At 46.2% G+C, this 21580-nt stretch overlaps 2 protein-coding genes across 2 annotated transcripts; one reads left to right on the top strand and one right to left on the bottom strand.

Moving 5' to 3' along the window:
• Window positions 1–6257: 6257 nt before the first annotated feature.
• LOC117855038 (uncharacterized) lies at window positions 6258–8666 on the top strand. Its single transcript, XM_034737313.2, has 3 exons — window positions 6258–6528; window positions 6647–6844; window positions 7324–8666. Exon 3 carries the CDS (start codon window positions 7397–7399, stop codon window positions 8594–8596), a length of 1200 nt encoding a protein of 399 aa, XP_034593204.1. The 5' UTR covers window positions 6258–6528; window positions 6647–6844; window positions 7324–7396; the 3' UTR covers window positions 8597–8666.
• A 4482-nt stretch (window positions 8667–13148) lies between these two features.
• LOC117857868 (vesicle transport v-SNARE 13) lies at window positions 13149–17679 on the bottom strand. The gene is made up of 5 exons (XM_034740764.2): window positions 17297–17679; window positions 17134–17192; window positions 16698–16886; window positions 15099–15269; window positions 13149–13510 (listed from the first exon to the last, which is right to left on the bottom strand). The coding sequence occupies exons 1-5, from the start codon at window positions 17388–17390 to the stop codon at window positions 13358–13360; spliced, it is 666 nt and encodes a 221-aa protein (XP_034596655.1). The 5' UTR covers window positions 17391–17679; the 3' UTR covers window positions 13149–13357.
• Between the last annotated feature and the right edge of the window lie 3901 nt (window positions 17680–21580).

Genomic DNA, 21580 nt, shown 5'->3' with positions numbered 1-21580 from the left:
TAGAGAGTCTCTAAATATCCATCGAAAGGAGTGGATACGAACTACTGACAGATAAAATGGAAAAATGTTGTGGCAATGGATGCGCATAAGATTTAAATGCAGATTAACATCACACCAGTAGATATCAATTCCAATATATACTGAATCATTAACATGGCACAAATTAATTTCGGATCAACAGGAACAAGCAAGTACCAATCAACTAGAACGATAATCCAAAAATTATGTACAAGTGTGTTTTTAATAGTAAAAACCATAATCCGTGTCTAGCAACATTTGTTTTGGCTGATATAATCAGACAAGATTTCAGGTTGTTACGCTCCTCCAAATGACCTAGTCCAACCAAATGTAGCTCCGATCCTTTGGAAGGGCTCTGAGCATGTCAATGGTGGCAACTGTTTGGTTGCATGAGAAAAGGTGCAGCGGCCGATTGAATATGGGGGCTGGGGATTCATAACCTGGAGCTATTTGGATGTGCTTTAAGGATCCGCTGGCTATGGGCACAAAAGATAGATCCTGATAGGCCTTGGGCTGGTCTCTCTATTCCAGTCCCTCGCAAGGCACATGTCCTGTTTGATGTAGCAGTGGATGCCATAGTTGGAAATGGGGAGAAAATCTTATTCTGGATAGATAGGTGGCTGGATGACCATACTATGGTTGAGATAGCTCCCAACCTGTTCAAAATAGTCAAAAAAGAACTGCCAAGCGGCGGACTGTGGCCCAAGCGGTTCAGACGATGGGTTGGTGACATAAAAGGTGCGCTTACAGTTGATGTTCTAGTTGAATATCTTAACATTTGGGATATGGTGGATAGCCTTGTTCTATAACAGGAGGTGCTAGATCAATACAAATGGAAATTGACACATATAGGCTCTTATAGCAGTAATTAAGTCGGCCTATGCATCCTTCTTTGTAGGCACCATCAAGTTTGACCCTTGGAGAAGTATCTGGAAGAGGTGGGCACCTCCCACTGCAAATTTTTCATCTGGTTGGTGTTTCACAATCGATGTTGGACGGGTGATCGCCTGGCGAAGAGGGCGTGCCGCATCCTGAGACTTGTCCTCTATGTGACCAAGCTGATGAGTCTATCCATCACCTGTTGGTTGGCTGCATCTTCACTCGCCAAATTTAGGCATTGATTTAACCTGGGCCTGACTATCTTGACACCAGATCCTTCAACATCCCAGTTCTCCAAGTGGTGGTGGTCAGCTATCTCAGCGGTGTCCAAACAGATGCGGAAGGGTCTCAACTCGCTGATAATTCTAGTGGCATGTTCTAGTGGCATGGGAGGTTTGGAAACACCGCAACTCCTGTGTTTTTGAAAATGCTGGACCTTGTATTCAGGAGGTTCTTAGGGCGGTAAGCACCGAAACCAACCTTTGGTGCAGTGCTGGTGCCAGAAAGCTCCAGGAGCTTTTGGTCAAGTCGACAACCTTAGACAATTAGCCTTGTAGGTCTCTGGTCGTTGTTTTCTGATGTATCTGTGGCACGTCGGTTTTTTCTATAAGAGTGGTGTGTGTGGGTTATTTTTTCTTTTCTTGTACTCGAGTTAGGTCTAACTAGATTTGTGTATTTCCTTTTTCTACCTAATGAAATGACAGGTAACTCTCCTGCGTTCGAGAAAAAAAATCTAGCTCTGACGATACAGCTCGAGATCCAAGTATAGCATCAGTCCTGATACACTGATACACATGTCGTGATGTCCAACCACTCTACACATACGTACAGAACAGGAAAATGGAGAACAAATCAAGGCATAACTAACGAAGATCCTCGCCCGGCTCGGCTCCAATCATTGTAAGATGCCTTAAAACATCATCACGAGACAGAGAAATCTAGTACAGGCAAGTACGAACCGCAAGCGCCCATGTGAGCGATCATGATGCATATAACTCGTGCCTGACAAATTGGGTCGATCCCATGAGACAGAAAATTTAGAATACGTTGGGTATAGCATACATGTAATGCGGTTAGAATAAATTCGAAAAATATAGTGATACCTACCAGCATACTAAATTCCTTGACGTTAATTTCGCAGCAGTCGAAGTTTTCCAAGAAAACAGAAATTATCATCAATAGGATTTCTTAGGTCGGACATTTCTTGAGCTCACACATATCGAAGTCAAATTTTGTTTCTTCAGAAAAAAAGAAAGAAGTCAAATTTTGTTAGAAACTTAGCAGCAGCATATACGGATTTGACCTTCAGTTCTTCCAAGATCGACATATACATACAATGTCAACACACGCCATAACTCCAGACCCTGTTGCCGACATGGATGGTTGTTTTCGGCAACTTATTGCCCTGTCGTTTGTACGATCGGGAAATTAATCAAAGGAATATAAATACGAAGTTGCTTTCTCTCTCTGTTCTTCTTTCCTTTGCGAGGATTCTTTCAGCTATGCACAGTAATCTAATAATGATTACATATCCATGCTAATTCACTAAAATCTACAACATGCAAGTAATAAAATCACTGGAAGATCTCTTTAACCGAAACACTGCGAGGCAGGTCCCTAGTAGCCTGCGGCAGTTAAACAAAAATGTCATTGCCCGGCGGCGTTGAGCATGTGCGCGCAGCTACTTTTACCAGCTGCTGCCCCCCGGCCGTCGTCATCCCGGCCGGCCGGTGTGTGCCGTGCGGTTCAACGTCCCCACGTAAGGCGCCCCCTCCTCGAAACTGTGGATTTCCGCAACCGATGCCGCTGACGAAATCTCAAAACCAGGTAGCTCGAGCACGCATAGCTACGTGCCCGCGCCCTGGTCGTTTCCACGATTATTTTTCTGCGCCGATCCAGCGGAATAGGTGCCTTGTTTTCTAGCAGCCGATCGGTCCTCTCCTCCTGCAGAGAGAGCCGTGGTGTAGTATGCAATGACGCAACTCATCATCCTCGACGACGCGGACGGCGGTGCAAACGCAGCGCAACTTGCAGAAAACAAAGTCAGGTGGTTGGACCTACATTGCAGTTAGTTACCGCAAGTGCGATTTGCTCACGTCGGCTTTATTCAGGGAGGGAATATTCAACCGGCTCTCGCCCTGCTCGCTCGCCACTGAGTTCAGTTGCCTTCGGAAAATGGCTCTCTTTTCCTTCGCTTTAAAACTCGTATAATCAGCTGGTAAACGACAACGCATTTGCTCGTCGATCGGGATTGTTAGAGCTGGCGTGCTGATCAGATTTCAGAGCAGTCCATGTGAGGGCACTGCTCACGGGGAGGTCGTATTTGTATATAGGAATTAATGTGGGTACACTGGCTTGTGTTTTTTTATACTACTATTATTAAGGATCTGATTGCATATTCATGATTAAATGTGCAGCAAAGTTTGATGGATTGGGGGAAACAAGATAAGCATAAGAGAGATACGATGAAAGGTCTAATCACTTAATTGAAATAATACTTCTGTCTTGGATGATTGTATATTTTTGTCAATGTTTTTGCACATGAGTCCTGACGTAATTATGGTGCTTCTTCTATCTGCACTTTGCCTTCCATGTCTAATCACAATTATAGGCTCCCTACAAAAAAAAACATAGTATTGATATCCCAATACTAAAGCGCATGGATGGTGTTAACCACATGAAGACAAAAGCTAGTCATGTGCCTCCCAATCAAATGAGACAGTACGTACCTTAGAGCTCAATTTCAAATACTATATTCCTGGAGCGAGTTGAGTTACTCGTCCTTAGACAATGTTACTTTCTTAGGACATTCCCCTGAGTTATATATGTATACTACATGTTCTCCCATCCTATCATTGCAGACAACTCCCTAAAAAACAAGATGCGGATCCTGTTAGCACTTCTTTTTTACTTGCCCGAGTGTACTTTTGCTTTCATGATTATTGTATATACTAGCATATGTTAGAGTAAGTTTGCCATGATATTAGAGCCTAAGCACCATGTGCACAAAATCTATAAACCAGGCTACCACTAGTTTGTCCCTCTATGCTGTACTGTGGGCTATATGCCTATTTACCAGCAGCATCTCGTCACAAGTAGCTACCTAGTGGTTTCCAAAAAGACAATGAAAAATAGGCATTTTAGTCCCTGAACTTTGCACCGAGGGTCAAGTTCGTCCATCTACTTTTATAGCCAATCTAGTTCCTCAACTTTTATTTTTAATCAAACTCGTCATTTATGCTCATATGAAGCTCCATATTAACATTAACATGAAACTGATGCGAAAAGTCTTTTATACCCTTGTCTCCTTTTTTCCCTCTTTAATTTCCACCCTTAGAAGTACAATAATAGTATGATCCAAAATAAATATGAGCATATATGTATTTATCGAGAGAGTATGAATACGTATGTGGAGCATATATACTGTACCATAAGTATGTGAGTACGTATCAATTTCAATTTTAAAGCATGCGTACCTACACTGAATTGTATATATACCAAAATAATATGAGTGCATACTTGTTTGATTACATACATTTTGCATATCAAATTTGTACGAGCACCTGCATGACTTAAAGAGTATGACTAGATACATTTTTTTAGAAATCATATTATTTTGTGTTAGTTGAAAGATATAATGTGGTGTGTACGTATTAAGGGAGTATAAGCACATACATGTTTGAGCTACAAGAGCCAAGGGCAAAAATTACTTTTAGTACCAGTCTCATGCTAATTTAGAGCACACCACATCAACATAAGGATGAGTTTGACCCAAAAACGGAAGTTGAGGGACTAAATTGGTCAATCTAAAAATTGAGGGACGAATTTAACCACCAGTACAAAGTTCAAGGACCACAATGCCTATTTTGCAAAGTTCAAGGATCACAATACCTATTTTGCCAAAAGAAAAACAAACTCGTCAGTGGTACTGTGATCCAAACTAGTAGCAAACGCCTCCATTTGGTGGGAAAAATACATGCAAACAATAATCTCTCCAATTAATAAAGCCTAGCTAGCCTTGTAAGATTGGTTTCCTATCACCATCATCAATGTGGTCCAGATCTCCATCACCCTAACATCACATACAGATTTGGTGTGGTCTCCTATCTCGTTTGAACACTAAAGAAAAAAAATAGATTACTATGTGCACCAATAAATCATTAAAATTTGTCTCTGTTTCTGTAACCTTCAAGGTCTTTCTTTTGCTCTCCTCGCTTTGCATTGCTATCATATAGTTTATTATTCATTTTTGTCTGTTTACCCTCAATTCAATTCAACTTGCATCCACTTCATCATCACCACGAACCTCTCTGCTGTAGCTTTTCTTGTCCTCTTGCATGCTCTGCGCTCTGACTGCTCTGGAGAAAGGTTTCACCGACTGCATGCATGTTGGTCAGCTCACCATTTCAGTAAAACTTTGTTGCCTTGCGGCCGCCTTCTACCGCGCGCAGTGAATATATGCTTTGCATGGTCATACGCCGGGCGAGGGGAATCATGCGTGCACGTCCAGGAATAAAGCTACGAGCTTCCATGTGATGCATCAGGATGAGAGGCACACGGCCTGGGCTGCTGCACCAACGACCAGATGCGTGCAAACATGGCGATGCCCCTTGCTCCTCTCAAAAATGGGCATGCAGAAAAGGCGAGAGCGGCGTCCAGAAAGTTTACTGCACGTCTGCACCCTGAAGCGGGCAGGGCAGGGCAGGGCAGGGGAGGGGAGAGGGCGTGGCAGCCGTCAATCTCTTTTCCCTCTCCTGATTCCTCAGCCCTGCTGCGGTGCCAAAGGCGAACAAAGCTTGCAGAGCCTCAGATCGGAGCCAGAGCCAAGGAAAGTTGTGGAAACCTTTTGACGTGAAAAATCTGGAGGTATTCTACTAGCTACTACTTGGATTTGGATACACTACTGCCAGTATTGTCTGGCAAAATAAAATACTACTACTCCACTGTTAATCTAGTTTATACCTGTGATGATGACTGATGCATGAGCATGACACGGCCGGTTCTGATGTATGTAGAGAACGAACAAAAGGGAACATTGTCTGTTTTAACAGAATCTAACACTGGACGACATATGCAACACGTAACGGTGGCGCATATGTAGATAGCTGTAGAGATATACACAAAAAGGGTTGGGGATTTTGGACGAGTATTTATGAGAGCGCGTCAACTGTAGATGGATGCATGTTCATGTGCCGCCCACACTCATCATTCCCCCAAGTGATATGATCAAACACAGTGCTGTAGTAGTAGTACTACCAGTACCATCTTTTTCTCAAGGAATAACTTTAATTTCTTTTGTATTGAAAAAAAAAGAAAGAGACAGTTAATAAGTAGGCGAGGAGGAGGAGGAAAATAGGCATAGCTAGCGATCTATAAAAGAAGCCCATATGCAGCCATCAACAGGAGGACCATATCCCCACACATATGATCTGTGCTGTCTCCTCAGGCAGGCCTCTCTCCGCTCTCTCTTCTCTTCCCCTCTCCTCCCCGGCTCCCCCTTCCTTGCTCGCCTAAGCTAACTCAGACGGCGAGCACGCTTCCGCGAAGCCCGGCCGCGCAGCTCTGATTGCTAGCTGATTGATTGGTCAATCACTCCGCCTCGACTCGATCCATATACCTACACTGCTGCAGGTACTATACCCTATATATACCTCACGCCTCGCACACTCGTGTTGGTGCAGTGATGCTAGACTACTGCTAGCTACTAGTACTCCAGCATATACAGAGTCACCGGTGTTGGACACTACAGATACTCTCTTCTCTCGTCGGCTCGCCGGTTGTTCATCGGAGCTTACCGGCCGGCCGTCGGCGGCTCGGCGCCATCGTCGTTGACGGTGTTTTCCAAGGGCGGCGGTGTAGGAGGAAACAAGCTAAGGAAGCCGCGTGACGCGGTGCGCTCCGTCGGCGAAGCGAAAGCTGCGTCTGCCATCAACCATCGATAGAGAAGGTATGAACACAACAGGTCCTGTAACCCCTATTAATTGCTTCACCATCATTAGCACACGTGATTTCATGCATCCGAATCTAATTAGCTACCTCCTCCTCCCGCTGCTTACAAATCCAATCATCTTGTAAAAATAAGAACAACTCGATTTCTCGTATGCATGAGGTGGTAGATCTTGCTTTTGTAAGCACGTATGTGTAGTTCTTGAGCTAGCTACATACAAATCTCATAGCTGGATGCGGAAAATAAAGAATATAAAGACAGTGTAATTATGAGGTTCGAGACATCTCCCTCACCCCCCGTCCTTGTCCGCCCATCAATGCATTACCCGTGTGACTGTTTCTTGATGTTCATTCCGCGACCCGATTTGGATTCCCTCTTCGACGTAGATGGATCGTAGCAGTAGTATTCTCTTCTTCTTACGTATGGCCATGGATTATATATTCCTCTAACGCTTGGAGCATCCTCTCTCTTCCGTGCAGTGCACAGTTATAGCATCGTCCCAGAATCCCTGCGCCAGTCATTTAATTAACCGATCGATCGGCGGCGGCGGCGATGGACGCTACCTTTGGCTGGGCCGGCGCCGGCCACCATGTCGACGACTACTTCTCGCGCCAGGTTGGATGCGGCCGGTTCGAGGTGGACGAGGCCTTCCTCGGAGACTGCTTTGGGCAGCTCCAGTGCGACGGGGTCCTTGCCGCCGCCGCCGCCGGCGGTGGGGACACCGGAGCGTGCCACGTGACCTCGAATTGCGGCGCCTTCGAAGGCAGCGCGGGTATTGACAGTGACCCGCTCGCGTTCTTGGGCGCGGGGACGGGGGACGTCTTCGATGCCGGCCTCCTCGACGCGGCGCTCGCGTTCACCAGGGAGCTCGGCGAGGGCTGCGCCGACGGCGGGGCCGTGTCGAACGGCGCCATGCTCTCCAGCTACAGCGGCACCACCGGCGGCAACATCTCCTCTGGGGAGTCGAACAACTACAGCGGCGGCCACGAAGCCGAGGTGGTGTCGCCGACGTCCACCATGTCGCCCACCACGGCGCCGCGGCCGTTCACCCACGCGTCGTCGTCCCAGCAGCAGGCGCTCCACGCCAAGCGGAAGGTGACCGACGAGTACCCCGCCAGCATCGCGACGACCGCACCGCCGCCGGCGCCGTTCCCGCGCCCAGGCGGCGGCGCTAATAAGCGGCGCGCGGCGACGAGCATCAGCTTCGGCCACGGCGCCCAGCACAGCGCGCGCGACGCCGCCGCCTCCGCCGGGTACGAGCCGGACATGGAGGCGATGGCGCAGGTGAAGGAGATGATCTACCGCGCGGCCGCCATGCGGCCCGTCAACCTGGGCCCCGAGATCTCCACCGCGGCGGCGGCCACGGAGAAGCCCCGGCGCAAGAACGTGCGCATCTCGAGCGACCCGCAGACGGTGGCGGCGCGGCTGCGGCGGGAGCGCGTGAGCGAGCGCCTCCGCGTGCTACAGAAGCTGGTCCCCGGCGGCAGCAAGATGGACACGGCGTCGATGCTGGACGAGGCGGCCAGCTACCTCAAGTTCCTCAAGTCCCAGGTCCAGGCGCTAGAAACCCTAGGCACCACCAACACCAGCAGCACGAGCGCATCAAGCAGGTCACAGCACTACAGCTATTTCGGAAGCGGCAGCGGAAGCAACCCTGGCTTTCCTGGATTTGGAAGGAGGAGCAGTAGCATTTCTCCATCTGGGTATGTAAATCCTAATGGATCGACGAATACTAGCAGCAATCTGTTGTAGCTGTGGTAACTGTTCTTGTATGACACTGTGCCTGTGAGTGGATTATACATGCATGCATGTTGCTGTTTCATCGCACTGTTCGCTTGGCCGGTAAGGTCTTGTTGTTAAGTAGATTACGACGTATTTAGTCATCATCATCAATTCATCATCATCTATGAGTACTTAGTTTTTACCTTTTAGATTGTAGTTATATACTTTTTTATGTGCAAAGATTGATCCGCTGCATTGTTAAGTGATCGATGTAACTGCAGTGATGAGGGACTGCATGCAGCACGAGAGGATGATGATCATGACGAATCTGAAACTGTAGGGAGAGTCGTTTCTCACAAGAACCAATCGCTGATCCAGATGAATTCTAGAACGTTGAACTTCGCTCTTTTTTACTGGACACATCAAAGAATCTACTCTGTTAAAATTTGTTATGTTTGACCACTTACATATATGGCCAGAACTCAGAACAACACAGTTTTTTCTTTTAATGTGGAACGAAGCTCCATCATTAGACTTGTCAAAGTGGCATATATCTCCAACTACCGTGGAAAGGTCAAGATCATCAAGTGAAAAGAACAATGATACCAGTAACTATTTTGTTGACCGATTGCTGCGTCGCATATGCGTCCCGGACTGATGCGTGTTGGGTGCCTATGCACCGACGACTGAAAACGGCAGCTCTGATCGATCGATCGATTCGATATGGACACATCATGAGGCTGGCAATCTTGCTATCTAGTAGCAGATTGCATATACTATACATTTTCCGGTTCTACTTTTGCGCATGAGAACCACTTTCCCTCGCCCCTTTCTTCGCGTCCAACCCCAACGAAATATCTTTTCCAAGAAGGCAAAGAAAAGGGAGGCCGGCTGGCCGGCCGGGGAGAGATACGCAACGCAAGGCTAGGCGCCCCTAGCTAGGCTCGAGCTTTCCGGTGATGAGCAGCAAAGAGACGAGATCGAGATGCTAAATCTATCCAAGCTATCGTCTCTGCATCTAAAATTCATATCTCGTCTTTTTATCCTCGAGTATCTCTATCATGCATCGATCGCTGCTGGGCCACAGGGCCCTTTTTAGATGATGAGATCAAAAGCGAGCGCGAGCGCGGGATTATGTTAGTAACTTAACAGGGAAAGGGCCTTTTGCTGACGAAACCTTTTGATCCCCGTGCATGCAATGCATCGCACCGATATCGTCACTCATCAGCGCAGCGCAGGGGCGCTGCTGCTGTCAAATCGATCGCCGGGGCATTTCGATCAGAAAGCTTTAGTGGCAGCGGCTGGGGGAAAACCCTAGACGAAATGCGCGCCCGATCGATGGGCGTGGGCGCATGCATGGGTGGGAGGGGTGGTGGCCTTGCGGAGTGGGAGTGGAATCATGGCGCGTATGATTAAGAGCCCAAGGCCGGGCACTGCACGTATGGGAGTTTGGGCACGTCCTTTTCCTAGCTAATCTCTCACTAGCTTGGCCGCCCGGTCTTCGCTCTCCCCTCTCCTTTCTCGTTTCGTTCGTGTCAAAGAATAATCGGAGTCTTCGGTATGTGCGTGCCCCCTGCCATGAGAGAGACTACAGAGACACGGTGCACGGCTAGAGAGAGAGAGAGGCCAGAGGGTAGGGTACAGTGCAGCTTGCATCATGCATGCGCTTTTGAAGGGCGCTTTTGGGGTCGCTAGCCCTACCCTAGCTAGAGCCGGGTAGGGGTAGGAGGGAATGGCATCGACCGGACCGGCCGGGCACCACACCACACATGTAGATGTAGGCGAGGGCGCCTTTAACCCCTGGTTGGGCTGCCCGATGCCAAAAGACATTCCCTTTGGGGGCTGACCCCCATGCATGTGTGGCAGCGCTGCCTGTCCCGCTCGCTCGCTCTCTGGCAACGACGACGGCAGGCCGCCGCTGCCCCTCCGGTCTCCTCCGCCTGCGCTGCGCTGCCCCTGAATTCGTGTCGAGGCCGCAAGGCGTGCGCCTTGAGAAGAACACCGGCCGGCCCTCCCGGCTCCAAAAGGCGCGTGCGCCCCCCCTGCTGCGCGTTGCTCCCCACATGCACGCACAATACATCCTGCAAGCCTGCTATGTGAGAGGAGGACTGGCAGCTACTCACCTGCACGCACGCACGGTGCTCTAGCCCGGTGGTCACAGAGACTAGGCCCCTAACAGAGACACAGACGGTGGGTGTGGTAAATCTGGGACGTGACACCGGATGGCCGTGGATACATGCATGGCATTGAACGGCTAGCTTGCCTTTCCCCTTCCTTTTTAAACTTGTATACTAGTCAGAGGAAAAGTGCACCCTGCCAACATCCTGCCCTTTCTTCTGCATTTGTACAGTACGAGCGAACCGTGGTTTGACCGGTCATGCCGGCCTTGGTTTAGTTTGCTGAAGAACCTGTGTACAAACATTTCGATAGCTTAACGAGACGTTCAGGTGACACGCCGACCACATCATTTCCCGTCGTGCCGGTCAGGCATCATCCACGCTTCGATTTTCCTGGCTACGTACCCCCACCGAATAATCCTACTCCTCCCCCGTCTCCCCTTCGCGATTTCAGCAGCCTTCATCGATCAGCAGGCCCGCAGGCAGCCGATCGAAGAGACTTGTCGATCGGCATAGGCGGCGGCGGCGGTTCCGTGCGTGCGTCACCGAAACGACGATCTCGGCCCGGCGAGACGTGTTGACCGCGGAGGAGTACACGATCCGGTGGGAAGGGAATAAAGCGTTGCATGCGTGATGTTATGATTGGATTGCAGCATCGGAGACTGTAGGGCCGTTTGACGAAGATGCATCTGGTAAACGGCCGGGAACAAATATTGCAGTACGATACGACGACGCACACGCTCGTCGCGCAAAAAAAGAGCGTTACAGACTTTTAGCTGCTTGGAATCTTGGATGAAGACCAACTTGGCCGTCGTATATTGTCGTCATATTTGATCCGGGATCTGGCTGTCTACTCCCTCCGTTCCTATAAAAAAAAATAGTGCAATTCTGGCTACGTAGGGTTGACACAAAAATCCAAGGACCGGTGGCAGAGGCTAGCAGCAGGCAGAGGCAGAGCGGGCGTCAGGTTATCATGGCTGCATGCAGCACGTACTTTCCTGCTGTTTGACAAAAATAACACTGGGATAGCTCAATGATCCAGTTACGGGCGTGTGCGACGATGTAGCTTGATGAGCATTGGCATGCTCGCGATCCAGGAATGGATTGAGCCTGTTTATCAGCGGATGCAACGGCGCCTAACCAGCCTGCTGCCTCTGTCTTTTTTTTTATTAACATAAACCCTGCCTCTGTCCCAATGCTCACATTGCCTAACGCCCGTGTCATGGCGAGATTAGCAAGAGTGGACGAAAACGGCAATCAAACCAGGAACGCGGGCTAGGCTAGGAGTCCACGAATCGGCCCTCCGCCCCTCTTGGCTCTTGCCAAACCAGGGCGAGAGTCCGAGCTGCTTACAGGCTACAGAAGTTTGGTGGACTTTGGACTTTGCATATTGGCTAGCACGCTGGATTTTTTTGGTTGGCCGTTTGAGTTTGGGCTTCGGCCGGCGGGTGCGCGCGCGTCACGGCTGATTTGATCAGGAACCGTCCGTGACGCGACGGGCGCGTTAGGGAAGACGGCAACCAACCAACTCGCGTTTGTTCCCCTCTGTCGAGCTGCCGGCCGGTGTCGCGAAACTTCTGTTCGGACCACTTGCGTCGCATCACGATCGTTACAGATTAAATTCTGAAGGCGATCATGCAACGCAAGTTATACACTAGAGGTGAACAATGCCTCCTGCTTTACACGGCTGAAGGGACAGACCAAACGGCTTGTCGCGCCCCTTTTCCTGTTTAAGCGTCTTACAGTACCAACAAGCGAAACCGCCTTCAGCCATTGCGCCGGTGGTACCGAACAGTGCATTGAGACTGTGCCTCATTTCAACCAGGTGCGATATGCAAAATCCAGTACCACAAGAACAGTGAACACTTTCTCAGAAAAAAAAACAGTGAACACTGATCGTACCCGCTCCCCCCAAGCGTACAACTTGTTCATGTGAAGGTTGTCATGTCGTCTTCAGCACCGTCCGCACCCATCCCTAGCCTCCGTAGCCATTTCATAACGCTTAGTTATCCATCGGATACCCTTAATGTCTATCATCATGTATCACCATCAAATCCTGATTCAAAGCCATCCCCCAATGCCCATTTCCCCTATCCAAACCGGATGCAGATCAAGCACACGATATGGCGGGCCTCATCGCTGCATCCCACATTCCAACTTGCCATCCTAGCCCCGCGACTGCACTTACTGCAGCACTGATAGACCTGCACCTTCTGCGCATGCACACCGGCAACCGGCAACGGCAGGTGCCAAGCCCCACCTATCAGTCTACCACCCAATCATTCAGGAAGCATCTGCCAAACGCCAACACGACAACAATAACAGACTAGCCACAGAGCTGCCTAATCACAATAATTGGACGGTAGACAGTGACAGCAGTTCAAAATTCAGATGGACTGATGCGACACTACGCGCCCTCTAGTTAACAGGATAGATCAACATGCCTCAGGCAGAGAGACTGAGACTCGAGTAAATTTTTTTCACTCTTTGGACAGTTTATATAATTGGAGTGTCTGACACTGTACATAACATGGGCCACTTGAAGTTTTAGAAATTTGGATGGTAAACAAATGATGCTTGGAGAGAGCGTGTTACTCAATACACAGCATTCAGACAACTCTTATCACACAATTACTGGACAGAGATATGTGGGCCAACCTACCTGGAAGCAGGCCTAATGAGCGAGCTTGAAGTAGAGTATGAGAAGGATGGCCAGAACCAGAGCCGTGATGATTCCCCCAATGATCCACTTGTTCCTGTCCATCCTCTTCGACATTGCTGCCAGGATCTTCTTGCTCTTGCCAATGTTATCGTCAACACCATGCAACTATCAACAAGAGGACATCAATCTCATTAATCGACACAAATAGGCAAGTTGTATCACCAATAAAAATGCAGATTAATAATGTAGCAAAGGAGTGGATCATGCAGCAAGTATTTTTAGTTACCACAAATTTTGTGCTGCAATTTTAGATTATGATAGGAACTCATAAATGCTGTGGAAATATAAGGGGACGTTTGGTTCTCCGCCACGGTTTGCCACACCAAGTTTTGGTGGCACCATAAAAACAGCGACATGCTTGGTTGGTGACGCAGGTGCAACAGCCACAGCAGTTGCTAGTTCTTGCGCCGTATGTGTGGCGCCGATTCCAAGCGCCACAGCTTTGGCACCACCACAGTTTTCACGTGGCTCGCTGTGGCCGGCAACTAAGCGGCCCCTAACTCTGACATTCATTTCAACAAGGAACGGGTGGGCATGTGTTGCTTGCATTTTTACTAAAAGGAGGTCACAGTTCTTCTTTACATCAAAGAGAACAAAGCAATGAAATTTTCTACTCTAATCTATACAAGAATCAGTCAAGCTACATAGTCCTTGCACCTCTGAGACTAAGGATCTTTCCCCTTTTAATTCAATCACCAATCCTTTGCCCTCAGAAGTTAAAGTAGGAAAATTCCGTAGCTATCCATATAAAATGTAAAGACATCGCATGAGTCAGAACGAATCAACAAGTGTGAGCTCACCCTCTTGGGTCAGACTAACAGACCTACCCATGTGTTCCAGAAAATATAACTCCCCAGTCTATAAAATCCTGAAGAGGTGCAATCTAACCTTTAGCATGTGCACAGAAGCACTAGACACAGTCTAAATTCCTCAAGTACAATCTAATCTATACTGTTCATGTAGCAAACAAGATTATGTGTCCACATGGAGTGATGAGACAGAATCATAGAACTACTTAGGACCACTGTTGCCTACACAGCCGTTAAGCCCGTTTACACGCTGTGTAAATGCTGCGCGGTGCTTACCCGTGTCTGTTTAATCACCCATTTAATGGCCGTTTAACCCATTTAATTGGCCATTTAGTCCGAATGGTAGGTGACCGACTGTTTAGCGTTTAGGATAACATTTCTTAGGACATGAAGAACTCTACTCTGAATAGTAACAAAAAATGAATGGATAATTGTTTGGAAGACATGTTAAGAGCTAGTACACCTAATACAATATTTGATGGACTACAACTTTTTCTCGAATGCATAGGAGAATTGCGTGTCGTTACATTATGGGGAGAAAAGAAAGGGTCACCCAACACAGAAAACTTGCAAACAAAAGAAGGAAAGGAAAAACAAAACATACACTCAACAGCAACAGCATCAATCACTAAAATTCATTAGCACACAACAGAAGCAAAAACCAGTTGATAACTAACATTTGATTTTCATAAGATATCCTGCACAAAGAAAAATCCAAACTGAATTGCTATGAGTAAAGCCAAGATAGAGTAAAGCAGTCCAAGGAACCAAACTAGTGCTGTTATGAGTGTTTTGTTAGCAAGAATTGCTGCATCTGTTCAACCTGTAAAGTCAGAAAACAACAATCAAAATAGATAGAACTGTTGATGAGACAGAGCACATACAGTGGTATGGGCATGTAGTAGTGACTGTCGTTGTTGGTGAAGATCCTGAAGAATTGACACACCAAGTTCTTCTGTCTCCAACATAGTTCTTCGGCTCTCTTTAATTCTATCAGTGGACTGATTCAGTCTTTCAGTTGTCATCATCAATCTTCCCCTCTGATCAGTAGACACCTGAGCCATGCAACAATGCACCAAGTATGGCACGAGTACCAAAAAAACTGTAAGAACCCTGTGTTCAAATGGCTTACTATATGAAAATCAGCATAACAAAGATAAATGAAACAGGAATGCAAAGGCAGCATTCCAATTGCATAGTTACATCTAGGAATAGGTAATGTAGGTAATCGAAACACTTCCCTGGATATTAAATAGCATTGCAAAAGAACTAATGAATTTATACTACTGTATTAGTCGAGGAACATTTCTTTATTTGAATAGATATTGAAAAGTAGCTCGCAATAGGATGAAAGACATATATGATTACATGGTTTAGTTTTGTCAGACTAAAGATAGAACAGAGATAAGAATAGAAAAGTCACCTACATGTAAAAGTTATATTCTAGAACTGTAGCAGTTATGTCTAAAGTTACAGATATATAGGATGTGACCAAGGATTTCTTGATTGCAGCATATGTTCCACCTTTTTCATGCATCCAATACTAATATGGAGAAGATGATTACGATAAGGGGCAAGAATCCTATGCTACGTACATTAGGAAACTTAGGAAGCATAGTTAGTGAAGGGGAGCATAGGGATAAAGGTGTCCAGACATCTGGATGCCAATCAGTGGAGTTGTACAAGGTATGGTATTAAGAATCAAAATCCAAAAATTTATGTCAGGACTGAAAAAGTAAACTATCTGATATATCCTTCTAAATTCCAGCATCTAGAACAACGTGTCCTAAAAAATAAAAGTTTGTAATCATGCCAGTTGAGCATGTAGAGATAAGGAAAGCCACTGATTAAATCTTGATTGTCAGATATGCATGAGTGAGAACATATATAAACATGCTGTCAGGATCCTGCCACAAAGCCATAACGTGGATGTCCGTAATAAAGAAAGAAAAGCCCACATGTAATGTTGTAAGTTAGCTGGATTTATCAACATGCATATCTGTTCTAACTACAGGACCTAACAGGATCACTAGCTGAATTACCATTTGATGAGAAAATTACGCTGTAATCTAAAAGCATTTATATTCCTAGTTCACGTCTCATTGCTATATAATAGTGCACAACGCTGCAAGCAAAATACAACCGAATAGCAGACTGTATGAATATAGTAACAGCACAATCTTGTTTCCAGACGAAATAAAGTCCAATACGTCACCATCAATCATACGGATACCAATACATAGGGTTAAAGAACAATTCTCATTGACCATTTCAACATCAACCAAGTCACCTGATATCAAATACTACATCCAAATTTAAAAGCACAAACACGGATTATTATTGGCTTTGCTTTGATGCAATGTATAACAAACGCCCTGATGTAATATAGGTTATGCACTGCAGTATAAATGCACTTAAACGCTCTGTAGATGCATTCCTAAAAAGTACTGCATTAAGCTATTGATAGGAGTCCGGGAGCTCACCGCAAGAGTGTCTGCCATGCCAGCCTCAAGGAGCTCCTCCCGGGTAGCCTGCCTGGCGTTGGGCGCTGATATCCTCTTGAGCTCGCTCTTGACATTATTGAGGTCAGATTTATACTCCCTCAGCTTCGCAAGCAAACCAGCCTTCACGCTCGGCTGCAGGCTCCTCGCCTCCAGGTCCATCTTCCGAATCTGCAAACACATTAAATTACTGCCTCTCCCAACGTCCCAAACCCAGACAATGGAACATAAAATGTCTTACAGCCCATCTGCAAAACTCCCTAAAAATCCCAAAACTGCACCGATTTCCACTTTTATGTTTCTACTTTTCTACCAACCCCAATTCAACTGTTCCCCCACAGCGGAACTGAAGGCGCCAGAGTCATATATCTAGCCCAAGGGGATCCCCATAACAGAATGCGTTACAGCATCTATTTACCAGCGATTCAGCTTCCTCCACGCAGGACTGGATCTCGGACAGCTTCTGCTTCTTCTTCTCTGCGGAGATCCCACCGAATCAGACCAAAACAATCGACAAAAGCGGTGGCTCCCCAACGAAATCACGAAGGGGAATCGGATTAAACAGGGGAAGCTTTGCTTACCTCCATCGAGGGCGGAGGCGGCGGTGCACTTGCGGGAGAGGGAGGCCGAGGCCTCGCAGTACTGCCGCTCGTAGCCCTCGAACACCTCGCTCATGGCTGCTGCTCGCGGCTCGCCTCGATCTCTTTCCTCGAGCCGCTCCCTCCAAATCCCGCGGACGAATCACTCCCGGCGACACGGTCCAACAGGAGCGACTCGGCGGCGTCGGATCAAGCAGACGGCGGAGGCGAATTTGACGAGGATTGCGGTCCGCGTGGCTGGGCGTGGGGAAATTTGGGGGCGGCTTCGACTTTGATCGGGTCAGGATTGGGGGAGACGAATACAGGAGGGATTAGCACATTGGCGCTGCTTGTTCTGGAGACTGCGTGGTGGGCCCGTAAGGTTAGTGGTTGTCGCGGGCTTAAGCAAGCGGCCGACGGTAGTTGCGGCAGCGCGGGCCCGGCACGGCGTTTGCCGTTTGGTCTGGCAATTGGCAACGAGTCGGCTATGACGCGGGCCAAGGAAATACCCGTCCAACAACATGGGATGTTCGGTTCGGAGCCACGCTTTGCCACAATTAGATCGTGTTTGGAGGGATTAAAGTTAATTCCTTGTACATCAAATATTTAGATATAGGTTAATTACAAAACTAATTGTATAAATAAAGGCTAATTCGTGAGACGAATCTATTAAACCTAATTAATTCACGAATAGATTCGTCTCGCGAATTAGCCACGGCTTATGCAATTAGTTTTATAATTAATTCACGTTTAGTCCTTCTAATTGGTATCAAACATCCGATGTGATCCGAACTAAAAATTAGTTCATGGATCCAAACACCCCCTTAACCTTAGATAAGTTTGACCAAATTGGTAGGCTGGACAACTAACCTTTGGCAAGATTCTTTGAGCTCCACATCTCATAGAAACAAAAGGTGTGGCAAGATTCCCTTTACCATGACAAAGTGTGGCTTCAATTTCTTCGCCACACTTTTGTGGCTTGCCACACTTGCCAAAAGTTATGTGTGGTAAATGGTGGCTAGCAACCAAACATCCCCGTACTCGAAACCCTACGATACCCGTGTCAAATCTAACGGGTAAGATTTTCAAATACTCCTCTACCGATGGATACCCATCGTCCCCCAATCCCAAATTACTATTCGTTTTGGTTTTTCTAGACACATAGTTTTTATTAGCACCTAGATATATATTATATCTATATATATTAAAAAAATCAAAACGAATAGTAATTTGGGATGGAAGGAGTATTAGCTTATGATTATAATGGTATCAACCAATAAAAATAAAAATCGGTGCCCATGTTGTCGTATGAGTAATGTCACAGCTAGCAATTAATTAAGCAAAGTTTCGCTCTCACAACTTATCACATGGTTCATTATTTACACGAGTCCTAATCACAATGTTCATGTTATTAAACAACGGATCGGCTAGTTTGAGTTATATACCACCCACTCCACCATTTTGGGTGGTTAGAGTCCCAAGAAGCGAAAGCATCCAAGACAACGGTGGATCAAGAAATTTTTTAGAGTATGGGTAAACATAGCAACTCATAACAAGTTCACACAAACATATCAATCACTAACACCAACAAAGTTGACAACTTTGATAGTTTTGAAACTAGAATTATCATTCAACACACATGCAAATATGCATACATTAAAAAAGGAAATATCGCATCAATTTGTCGGCACCGGATTCAAATTAATTGTGCGTCAACAACTTGCCACACATTCTATCAATAACGACACAGAAAATCTCAACATGATAATAATAAAAATTAGTAATATTAAAATTGTTATGCCTTGAACGACCCTCAATGATATCTCACTTGTTGGATAATTAGGCAATTGTTGTACTAATTTTCAAACTAAATAAATCATGACAAGAGACAATCCTAGCATGCAAAACTCTAACATACTAGATAACATAAACAACATAATCATGATATCAGAAAACATGATTAACAACCAGATCAGATCACAGCGCACGTACCGGGAAGCCGTGATGACGAGCGGCGCTAACGGAGTGACGACGATGTTGTGGACGGATCGCAGCAACCGGTGTTAAAGATGACGATACGCCGCGACACGAAGATTGGACGGAGGACGAGCCGTTGCGACGAACTTGAGCAGTCATGCGGAGCGCTTCCCAAAAACCTTATTCACCCTCTCCCGGTGCAGGATCACAAGGACGACTGGTTCCGAAGACTCGCTGTCCCGTTCCCCGGTGCACGCCGACGCAACGGAATGGATAAGACTACAGTGGTGGCACAGCAGTGTAGAAGAGGCAAAACCTAACTCGTATAGACCACTTTAGGATACCCTAACCTGGGGGCCTTTCCGTATAGTAGTATATGGTGCGTCTTTCCATGAGGGGTGGTATGTATTTATAGGGGGAAAACCCCTAACACCCTCATCTATTAGCAATACGTGACTAATAGATGGTGTACCCCCTCTTACGCTAATAGACCTTTGAGATTTATTCAGAATTATTTATATGGGCCAAGTCCATATATCTAACAATCCCCCACCAGATCTCAAATACCTATTTAGGTGTTTTGCATATTTCTCACTCTGTTTGATATATCGGTGTTTCAACAAGGACTTTTAAGTTGAACTCTTGCCTAGAGCTTCAAGCTACACTCATCCACAACTTGATAATGGACTTTGCCTTGAATTGCTAGTTTTGCGTGGACAAGTTTCACTCAAAGTCATAACCAGTACTTAGTTGCCAGTAGTCTACCCCATGGGTGGAGCATATACATCGTACTCCCTGGTGTCTTTCATGAGCTTACTAGAGATCACCCAAGTCTTATAGACTGCAACGTTGAACAGCCGAACTCATATAGGTGTGTTCTTTCAAGAATGATTTGTAGGACAACATGTTCGCTTATTAAAGCTAACAGAATCACATTAAGGCATATAGCCAACCTACCTTATAGCACACATGCCTTACAGTATTTGAGAGTATTGCATCTTCACTTAGAGAGGGTTGAATAATTACTCTCCTCAGTTAACCAAAAGCTTGTTTTTCTCAGATCCTAATTCACGGGATCTCCGATCACATAGGTTGGATTACCACTATGGCAACTCAAATGGATCTCATACCCATCTCACTCGATGCACTTTTTGTCACATTCCGTGATAGCCCTTTTGTAAAGAGATTTACCAGGTTTTTATTTGTTTGAATATAAGTCACACTTATTACTTCAGAGTTTCTCAATTTCCTGAGAGACTTCAGTCGTCTCTTAATATGTCTTTATGACTTCGCACTATCCTTAGCACTGTTCACTTTGACTATCATAGTTTGATTGTCACAGTTTATAAGGATGGTCGGCACTAATTTTTCAACCACAGGCAAGTCCATTAAGAGCTCACATAGCCACTCTGCCTCAACGTGGCTGTATCTAAAATAGTAAGTTTTGCCTCCATGGTTGACCTCGTCAAAATAGTCTGTTTGCAAGACCTCCATGATATGGCACCACCTACAAGGGTAAACACGTACCCACTTGAGGCATAAAGCTCATCAGCATCAGAAATCCAGTTCAAGTCAATATATCCCTCAAGCATAGCAGGGTGCCTAGAATAGTGAATCCTATAACTCATAGTACCCACCAAATAGCCTATAACCCTTTCAAGTGCATGCCAATCATCAATACCCGGGCTTGACATTAACCTGCTCAATTTGCTCATAGCAAAAGATATGTCGAGTCTCGTTGCGCTAGCTAAGTACATGAGTGAATCGATAATCTAAGAGTATCTCAGTTGATCTTTCGCAATTTACTTATTCTTGCAAAGTATCACACTAGGATCATAAGGAGTTGGAGAAGGGTTGCTGTCCATGTAGCCAAAGCGGCTCAAGATCTTCTCCACATAGTGGGATTGCGAAAGAGTGATCCATTCTCATCTTTAATCAGCTTAATGTTCAGAATAACATCAGCTTTTTCTAGATATTTCATATCAAAACTCTTTGATAGAAAACATTTGACCTCATTGATCACATCAAAATTGGTGCCAAATATTAATATGTCATTTGCATACAAGCATAATATAACTCCTTCGCCCCCACCAAGGCAATAGTACACACATCTATCAGCCCCGTTTATGACAAAGCCCGCAGAAGTTAAAGTTTTGTCAAACTTCTCATGCCATTGCTTAGGCGCCTGTTTTAAACCATACAAAGACTTCAATAACTTACACACCTTACTTTCTTGATCCTTGACCACAAATCCATCAGGCTGATCCGTATAGATCTTCTCATCTAATTATCCATTTAGGAAAGCTATCT

This window comes from Setaria viridis, chromosome 5 (assembly GCF_005286985.2).
Source record: "Setaria viridis chromosome 5, Setaria_viridis_v4.0, whole genome shotgun sequence".
Taxonomy (NCBI): domain Eukaryota; kingdom Viridiplantae; phylum Streptophyta; class Magnoliopsida; order Poales; family Poaceae; genus Setaria; species Setaria viridis.
Note: the sequence above shows the minus strand (reverse complement) of the source record. Positions and strands in the feature narration are given on the sequence as shown.